At 37.3% G+C, this 9,997-nt stretch overlaps 1 protein-coding gene across 1 annotated transcript; it reads right to left on the bottom strand.

Annotated features, from left to right (window-relative positions):
- Positions 1–1,657: 1,657 nt before the first annotated feature.
- On the bottom strand, positions 1,658–9,422 carry GHRH (growth hormone releasing hormone). Its single transcript, XM_074201947.1, has 5 exons — positions 9,343–9,422; positions 5,274–5,402; positions 5,089–5,193; positions 2,226–2,351; positions 1,658–1,724 (listed from the first exon to the last, which is right to left on the bottom strand). The coding sequence occupies exons 1-5, from the start codon at positions 9,420–9,422 to the stop codon at positions 1,658–1,660; spliced, it is 507 nt and encodes a 168-aa protein (XP_074058048.1).
- Positions 9,423–9,997: the final 575 nt, after the last annotated feature.

Raw genomic sequence — 9,997 nt, 5'->3', positions numbered from 1 at the left:
GAGAGGGAATACATTTAGAATGAAAAGTCATCCAGGAGCCAAGACCATCTAGAGACCTCCAGAGGAGGGTAATGACTTAGATGGCATTTGGTGCACTTCTGAGCTAAGACAGAAACAAAAGATGTGACTTTTTTCCCAGCCCCATGGTCTTGTTTGCCCTGTGACTTTTCAGCTTTTGCATAACCCTCTTAAGAATTTGACTTATAACTTTTAGGACAATGCATCTATTCTTAGGCCATGATCTTGGTAGAGGTCAGACTCTAGTCAGCTCATGATGGTGGCAGCAAAAAGAGGTGGCTGGTTATCTCACCTCTGGACAGGATGAGAGCATTTTTTCCTAATGAAGTCATTCAAATCCAGAGAGGTAAATTATTTCCTCAGGCTCCTGGGGAAGACTCAGATGGATTTGATGGATTTATTTAGAACATCTGACAAAAAGTTAAGTGCTGAAACCTGGGTTTGTCAAATAATTTGGTTCAGAAACACTACAGAGTTATGCATGTAATTGAAAAATAAAATAAAATATCTTTTAACAGAGGGTTGTAATTTGTACAAAATTTGAGAGTTAGCAATGTTATTGTATCTGGTTTGAACCTTTCTTGGAGCATTGAATTCATTTTGGGCACTACAGTTTAGAAAGGACATAAGAAAATAAGCATGTCCAGAAAAGACTGGTGAGACAAGCTATACAAAGACCTTCTGTAGGAACTGAAGATACATAGCACAGAGACAGAAACATAAGTTCTTATCTCCAAGTATTTGAAAGGTAATCATGTAGAAGAAAGATCAGAAATGAAGAAGAAAGATTAGGCTTCAAAAAATAAAACTAGGAGAAATAGATAGAAGCAGATAGATTTCCATTTAATACAAGAAAAATTTTCCTATTGGTTAAAATTGGCCAAAAAAGAAAAAAATGAATTGTCTCATTCATGAGATCATAAATTAGAGCCTGAGGATACCTTGGTATCCTCAGATAAATAAACTGAGGCATAAGTGATGTGTCCAAGTTCATTAAGAAAGTGTCTAAGGTAAATTTTTTCTCTTCAAATAACAGTGAATGAATATTGTAAAGCACTTACTATGTGTCAGCACCATGCTAAACACCAAAGATTAAACAAATAGCACAAGAGAATCATTCTCTGCCCTGAAGAGGATTACCTTTGGAGAGGAGGAGACAACAGGTATAGGCAGGTGACTGCTATCAAAGGAGTGTATTTTGGAAGGGGCAGTTGTATGAAAGTCCTTTCTAGAAGCAGTGGCTGGTTACTTGTTGGCAATGCTATGGAAGGGGTTCTGGTTCTAAGCTGAACAATGGTCTTTGTGTTCCCTTTTAACCTTCAAACTCTGGGGTGGGATTTAATCTCTAAAGAGTATTAGGGTACAGTGGAAAGAATGCTGGACCTTAAATCAATAGATGGGTTAGAATTTCCATTTTGGGCAAATCATGCCTGTTTCTGTATCACCTTTTCTTCATCTGTCAAAGGGAATATTAATACACAAATTTCCCATCTCACAGTGAGGTTGTGAGAAAAGTCCTTTGTAAACCTAAAGACCTGTAGAAATGTGTGATGATTATGTTGAGGATCATTACTTGTTTTTGATACTATATATCATACCTGTTTAAGCACAGAAGATATTTTCTTGATTTCCTCCAATTTTACAGATTTATAAATCTAGTGAGGATCCCAGGTATGTTCTCCAGTTTGCTAGTGATCCCCTTAGGCCTGAAAAAGATAAAATTTAAAACATAAGCATGGAACAGTCCTGAGCTCAATAGGAAAAAATGGGTCCCTTTTAAGGTCCTACATATACACCACACTGTCATCAGCTATGTATGCATACCCTTATTTGTCCCATATGCTCCTGAAAAACCTTTCCTGACCCCCCCCCTTCACCCAGGTCACATGATTTCTCTGCACTCTGGTCTCTATTATCACATACTCTCTGGCATGCATTAGTTTGCTCTCCCCAACTGGATTTTAAGCTTCTTGAGGCCAGGAACCATGTGTATCTTCTTGAATCCTTCATTGTACAATGTTGTACATATGCAGGCTCATGGTAAATACACTGGTTTTAAACAATGTTTTATATCATCACAACAGTTCTTTCTGTTCCTCCAACCCCTCACATAGTTAGGGATGGGGCACAATTCTCAGTCACCAAATCACATTTCATAGTCACTTCTTCCTTCATGAGACTTGACCTCTCAGGCCCCCTGGGTCTACCTTTGATTCTGCATTATGGCAGCCAAGAAGTCTTGGAGCACCATCTGTTTGTGATAGCAGCTGTCCACCAAAATGCTGTCTAGTTGACGTCTGGACAGTACTTCATGATCTTCTTCCTCTCGATTTCTCTGTCGGCTTTTGTTGGGAAGAAAAAAACCCAAATGTCTTTTAGAATCAGAGACCTAGAGTTAAAAGGGACCTCAAAGGGCATCCAGTCCAACCTCTTCTTCAAGGTTAAATGCCCCACCCAAGATCACATAGGTAGTCAGCATCAGAGGAGAGACTTGAACCTAAGTCTTCTGACTCCAAAATACAGGCTCTTTCTTCTGTCCCACACTATCTCCCTTTGAGAGAAACTGCCTCCACAGGCTTCCCAATATTTCCAATAAATTGGGGGGTGCACAAAATGTGTGGGAGTAGATCAAAGAGAAAAATCCCTCTCTCAGATTATGCTTCAAGTTCAGATCTCAACAACCTCGTTCTTCCAAATGATACAAGCTTTTGTTGGAACCAAGAACCTGATCAGAATATTGCCTTCTCTATTTGACCTGGTGCTGACTGGAGTGGGTCTTAGAATAATTTGGGAAGATTTGGAGAAATAATAAAGAACAAAATGAACAGAATCAAGAGGACATTGTATATAGTAACAGCAACATTATTTTAAGATTGACCGAGTGAATAAGTCATTTTGACTGTTATAAATCCATATTAACAATAAAGGACATGTGAAGAAAGATGCTATCTTCATTCAGAGAAAGAACTGCTAAATAGATGTATAGAATAATTTTACAATATAAACCTATTTGTGTTTAATGGTGGTAGTTTCTGAGGGGAGGAAAGGAAATTAAAAAAAAGAAATTTACATGATAACTTCATTTTATATTTAAAAGGAATAGCAAATTGTACATAATTTTGCTGGTTCATGTACAATAATTTTTAAATATACTATGTTATGGAAATGCTTGTTTTTTCACAAATTAATTTTTAAAAAATCAGTGGTTCTTCACCATTTGATGTTCTGGACCTGGACTTTGGTAATTGGTAAAAACTTCTAAACTCCTTCCCAGAATGTTTTAAATTCATAAAACAAAACACATGGTATTCAAAGAAAACCAGTTACATAGTGGAATAATACAGTTATCAAAATATTTTTAAAAAGCAGAACAAGTTCACACACCCAGATTAAGAACCCTTAAAACAAAGACCTTGCCATACATGGCTAGGATAGCTTTATTTTCCTTAAAAAGGAAGAAAGTATGGGGCAGCTAGGTGGTGCAGAGGATAGAGCATTGGCCCTGGAGTCAGGAGTACCTGAGTTCAAATCTGACTTCAGATACTTACTACTTTAGCTGTGTGACCTCGGGCACATCCCTTAATCCCAACACCTTGCAAAAACAAAAGCAAAAAACAAAAAAACAAAAATGTAAGAAAGCTAGCCCTGAGAAGGTCTTGGGGGGTGGGGGTGGGGTAGGGATGGAGGAGGCTTGAAACATCAGTGTGACATCCCAATAACCTAACATTTAAAAAGTACAACCCACAAAGAGTCAGTGCTCAAACTTGACTGATGTCCCACTGCAATGTGAGTCACCACATCCATTAGACCTAACACATCTGCAGAACAGATGTATTTCCGTATGGCAAGTATCCTTTCCGTGCTATGGCTAAGTAAACTTCCTTTTGCTAATTGTTGGATAAACTACAAATATCTGATTTTATTCCTGAACCTGAACCACCAGACAGTGTTGAGTCAGACCTAGTCTGTCACACCCTCCATTCACCCCTAACTTGCTTTGCACCATAGTCAAATGAGCCCTGACATCACTACTGGAAAGCATGTGTCAATCTATATCGCCCCCCCCCTCCATGGCTCTAGTCACCATTCCTCAAATTTTCCAAATCTAAATTCTCCTCCTTGTCCACTACTCTCCTATACAGATAGTTTTTTTTCCTATTAGAATGTAGGCTTCTTAAAGGCAGAGACTATCCTCACTTTCTTTTTATGTCCTCAGTGTTTAGCCCAGTTCTTAGCATAAAAGTATCTAATAAATACCTTTTCATTCATTCATTTCATTTATGGTTTGTTTATTTCAATTAATGTTATTTATAAAATTCTCAATTTATTTAATGTGTTAAAAATTGTTCTTCTGACAAATAGATTGTAAACTTCATACAAGCAGGGCCTAGGTCTTATGCTTTTCTTGCCCCTCCTAACCAGTGACTAGTACAGAACTAGCTTCATAAAGGACATTTATTAAAGGTTTACTTAGTGATCGATAATGGAAGGCTCAACTCTGGAGTCCTTAGAGAAGCCTATTACAAAAAGACCTAGAAAGAAAACAGGTGACTGGGACCCTTGACCTTCCAGAGCCTCAGGAAGTTGCCAAAACTAGACCCAAATCCTCTGAGATCTTTGCCAAGAAAACCCCAAATGGGGTCACAAAGTCAGACACGAAATGACAAAACTCGACCAACTCCAAATCTAAAGTAGTAGGCCCAGGAGAATAATTCATACAGTAACAACAAAATTGCACAGGCTAACAACTTGGAAAGACAAGGAATCCTGATCAACACAAGGACAAACCACAATCCCAGAGGACTTTGACACAAGCCACCCACTCCAAATAGAGAGGTGATAGACTCAGAGGGCAAACAAGCCTATTTTTTTGGACATAGCTGGAGTGGAAAAAAATTTTAATTGACTGTACATGTTTGTAATGGGTTACTCAGAAGGAAGGGGAAAGTTATGAAAAGAAAATTCAAAGCAAAAAATAAAATTGAATTTAAAAAATAAAGTGATAGACTCTAGGCTCTTCTCTAGAGACAGAAGTAGACCATCTAAAACCTCACCCAGAGGCTTGCTTACCTTAGTCGCTTGCCCATAACAGTTTGCAAAAGTTTCCGAGCTGAGATCTGTCCCAAAACTTTCCTGTAGCTATTGGTAAAGATGGCATCTGCATGGCGTTGCATCCTATAACAAAAGAACTCAAGAGTCAGAGCACAGGAATTATTAGGGGACCAGGGGATCAGGGCAGAGGGATCTATGTTCACCTTTTCTCTGCAGAGTCCATCAGAATGTCTTCCTCCTGTTCTTCGATGGAGAGATTGTGACTCTGAGCTGGGCTGCTTTCTCGGAGCTGAAAGCTCATCTCCTTCCCTGAGACGGGCAGTGCATTGTATCTGGAGGGAGACAAGTAGAGCCAGTGCCAGTTGGGGAACATTGGTCCACATTGGCTAACTCCCTATCCATGGGATCATGGATTTAGAGCCAAAGGAGATATCCAGTCCAACCTCCTCACCTTTCAGACGAAGAAACAGAATCAGAGAGGTTAAGTAACTTTCACAAGATCACATAGGTAATAATTTGGAAAGATAGATTTGATTTCACATCTAGCATTCTTCCTTACTATATCCCTCTGCTTTTGCACAGACTCCTTTGAAGCTATCATCACAGCACTGACAGCTGGGGCTACCCTTCCTGGGGGTAGCCTAAAAATATGACTGAATGATGGCATGGGCAGAAATGGAGTGGCTGTGGTTGCCACTGGGGGTTGATTAGTCCTAAAAGAGGCAAGAAGTCTCAAGTCTGAGATGAGGAACCTGGAAGAGCAAACTTCTTTACTTACTCTGGAGGCTGGAAGGATAAGAGAAGGTACAGAAGGGGCAGGGGTAGGAACAGTAATGTATAGCAATTTGGTGTATGCCCAACTATTTGTGTGTGTGTGTGTGTGTGTGTGTGTGTGTGTGTGTGTGTGTGTGTGTGTATACTAGAAAAAAATAATGAAAAAAATTCATCTGGAGGAACAAAAGTCCAAGAATATCTAGAGAACCAATGGGGTGGGGGGTGAAGGAAAGCAGCACAAGGTCTCAAACTAAACTATTATAAAGTGGATCATCAAATAATTTGGTCCTGGATAAAAAATGAAGTGCTTGATTAATGGAATAGATTAGACAACAATATATAGTAGTAAATGACTGAGTGTTTGATAAACCCCAAAATCCAAATTTTGGGGCAATAAGTCACCATTCAACAAAAACTACTGAAAAAATGAGAAAGTAATTTGACAGAAGCTAGGCATAGACCAACAATCCCCACCATATACCAAGTTGGTTCAAAATTTGTGTTTTAGACATAAAGAGTGATAATATAAGCAAATTAGGGGAGGGTGGGAAAAATATTACCTGTCAGATCTATGGATAGGGGAAGAGTTTATAACCAGAGATAAAGAAGAACATAGAAGGTAAAATGAATACTTTTAGTTACATTAAATTTGATAGATTTTGCACAAATAAAATCAATGCAGCCAAAATTAGAAGGAAAATAGTAAACTAGTAGAAAAAATTTTACAGCAATTTTTCTGATCAAGATCTCATTTCTCAAATAGAGAACTGAGTCTAATTTATAATACAAAGAACTATTTTACAATTGATAGTCAAAAGATATAGTTTTCAGAAAAATCTAAGCTATCAAGTAATATTAAAATATTCTAAATCACTAATAATTAGAAAAATGCAAATTGAAACAACACTGAGGCATCACCTCATACCTATCAAATTGGTTAACAAGACAGAAAAGGAAAATGACAAATGCTGGAGGAATTGTAATTGGTGGAATTATGAAGAGATCCAAGCATTCTAGAGAACAACTTAGAACTCTGCCCAAAGTTCTAAAAAACTGTGCATACTCTTTTATTGAACAATAACACTACTAGATCTGTACACCTAAGAGATCAAAGGAAAAGGAAAAAGACCCCTATGTGCAATAATATTTATAGCAGCCCTTTATGGAAATTGAGAGAATGTCTATTAATTAAGGAATGGCTGAGCAAGTTATAGTATGTGACTGTGATGGAATTGTGCTATAAGAAATGATAAGCAGGATTATTTCAGAAAAAAAGTAGGAAGACAATATGAGCTGAGGCAAAGTGAAGTGAGGAGAATATAGTATACAATCACGCAATATAATACTAATCTGTGAAATTTAGCTACTTCTGATCAATGCAATAATTCACCACAATTCCAAAGGACTCATGTTAAAAAATGCTATCTACCTTCAGAGAAAGAACTGATGAACTTAGTGCAAATTGAAACATTGTTTTCTCCCACTTTGTTTCTTTTTCTTTCACAATAAGGCTAATATGTTTTACATAATTTCATTTGTATTATGTATATCATATTTCTGGCCTAATCAAAAGATAGGAGAGGGCTAAAGGAGGCAGAGAATTTGGTTTTGGAAATAAGAATTAAAAATAAAATAAAAATAAATAAAAATTTTAAATGACTAAAAGCAAAGGGACCAGAGTAGTTTGAAATGAAGTGGTTTTTTTTTCTATCACAAGTTTTTAGATACATTTGTATTCTTGGGTAATTCAAAGGTCTATATCACTAAGTAGCTTATAAAATGAGTTGCAATAGATTTGTCTCTGTATGTAAGGTAAATTTTATAAGTTAGTCTGGGATATTTAGTGATATCAAATTGCCAGAATGGGGCCAAAATGGGATATTTCAACATGGTGTTTGGAAGTAATTAGGTTTGAAACTCTTACTGTAGTTATAGGACTTGTTCATCTAACTCTTCATGTTATATAAAGAAAATTACCTTTTTCTTTGTTTTTATAGAGGCTAGCAATAAACCTTTTTAAGCTGTATAAAATATTTTTTTCTTTTTCATGATTTTCCCTTAATTTTAATTCTTCTTTTATAAATATAGCTAACACATAAATATGTTAAACACGATTCTACATATTCAACCTATATTGGATTGCTGCCATGGGGAGGGAGGAGGAACAGGAGGATGCTAGAAAAATGTGGAACTCAAAAGATTGCAAAACAATGAATGTTGAAAACTCTCTTTGCAAATTGGAAATTGAGGTGATGCCCACTAATTGGGGGATGACTGAGCAAGTTATGATTTAGGAATGTTATGGAATACTATTGTTCAATAAGAAACCATGAATGGTTGTACTCTAGAGAAGCATGGAATGAGTTACAGGAACTGATGGTGAGTAAAGGGAGCAGAACCAAGAGAACATTGTATATATTAACAACATTGTGAGATGATCAACCTTGATGGATACAGCTCCCCTCAGCAGTTCAGAGAGTTAAGACAACTTTAGGAAACTGGTTATGGACTATGCTATCCCCATCCAGGGGAAGAAAAACAAAACAAAACAAACAAAAAACCCTACAGAATCTGAATGAACACTACATTCACTTTTTAAAAATTTTTCTTATGTATTTCTTCTCTATCTCATGGTTTTCTTTCTTTTCCCTTAATTCTAATTCCTCATACTAAAAATGACTAACCTGTAAACATTATGCTGACTGCCACTGAGGGGAGAGGGGGTGGGAAGGGAGGGTGAAAGGAAATTATGTAACTTTAAAATGTGCATATACATGTGAATGAATGTTGAAAATTTTCATAACATGTAATTAGAAAAATAAATATCAATAAAAATTCTTCTCTGCATGTAATTGGAAAATAAAATTAAATAAAATTAAACTATTAAAAATAAGGAAGTTAGTTAAAGGGGAGGATTTATGGGAAAATATGTTTTCAGTTTGGGGCCTAGGTTCAAATTCTGTCTTGCTCCCTGTGTGACCTTGAGTAAGTTACCTAATTTCCTTGAGCCTCAGTTTCTTCACTTATAAATTCTAGCTCTAGCTCTTTAAGGTTTCCAAACTGAGACCAGAGGGGTTAAATGATTTGCACAAGGTCCTACAGGTAAGAAGTCCTTTAAACTAAAGTCTTTTTATACCAGAGTCAAAACTCTTTGCCTCTGTAAAATGAGGGAATGGAGCTAGCTGCCCTTGGAGATCTGTTTTACCTCAAATCTTGTCAAATCTTGCTTTCTTCCCATGATCATGCCTCATCTCATGCTTCAGAGTCCAGGAAAAAAGACAGAATTTATTCCAGGTGTCTTAACACATTAGTCTAGTTGGTTTTCTTTTTTTTACAAGTAGCTCCAGTTTATTTTAGTTAGCTTAGACTCCATCTCTTGACATTGCTAACAGGAAGCTTCTGAGTGAAATAAATAAAAAATAAAAAAGAAGCTCTGCAATGGAAAGCAGGGAAGGAGAACGAGGAGAAAGCAATGAGGGGCAAAAGGATGGGGCTTACCTGAGCGTTGGGTAGAGTGGGGAGCAGAGGGAGCAGGTAATGAGGTGAAGAACCATAAGCAGTCCCACCCTGGTTAACATGGTTTACACTCCAGGAGGTACCTGGGAAGAAAACAATCCAGTGGTTTTGGACACAGGCAGCAACAGCAAGATGTGTTTTTAAATATTTGGACACTGTGCCATCCAGAATCTAAGAGAAGGACTCGATGAGATTTTCTGTCCTGGAGGACCTCAGCCTATGATCCCTCAGTTCATGCAACCAGTCATCTACTATCTTATCTGCCCTGATGATCTCTCAATTTCTGTACTTGGAATTACTATCTTCTCAATCATACCTGCAGAGGGCTGCATCCCTTCTCCCAGGAGGAGTTAATCTACTCAGCTCTGGGGGCAGAACTGTCCTTACTTGTGGATGAGTGATTGAGTACAAAATCAACTAATCTATCTTTCTGACCCAAAATCATTCTTCACACCACATCTAGCAATCTGAGTTCAGGGTCTATCTAGGAATCTTGCCATCTGTGATTTCCCCATACCAAAACTCTCTTTCTTGAACACCACTCTACTATATGTGTTGTCTCCCCCATTAGAATATAAAGTCTTTGAGGGTATTTATATCTCTAGGTACCTTAATAATATATAATTATACATATATA

Source organism: Macrotis lagotis, chromosome 1 (assembly GCF_037893015.1).
Source record: "Macrotis lagotis isolate mMagLag1 chromosome 1, bilby.v1.9.chrom.fasta, whole genome shotgun sequence".
Lineage (NCBI taxonomy): Eukaryota > Metazoa > Chordata > Mammalia > Peramelemorphia > Peramelidae > Macrotis > Macrotis lagotis.
The sequence above is the reverse complement of the archived record's forward strand: the minus strand, read 5'-3'. Positions and strand labels throughout refer to the sequence as shown.

Coding starts and splice junctions, on each gene's coding strand:
- GHRH (XM_074201947.1), bottom strand. CDS start 9,422: ATGTTAACCAGGGTGGGACTGCTTATGGTTCTTCACCTCATTACCTGC. Junction 5,194..5,273: donor ATGGACTCTGCAGAGAAAAG/GTGAACATAGAT, acceptor CTTTTGTTATAG/GATGCAACGCCATGCAGATG. Junction 1,725..2,225: donor GCCATAATGCAGAATCAAAG/GTAGACCCAGGG, acceptor TATCTTTTTCAG/GCCTAAGGGGATCACTAGCA.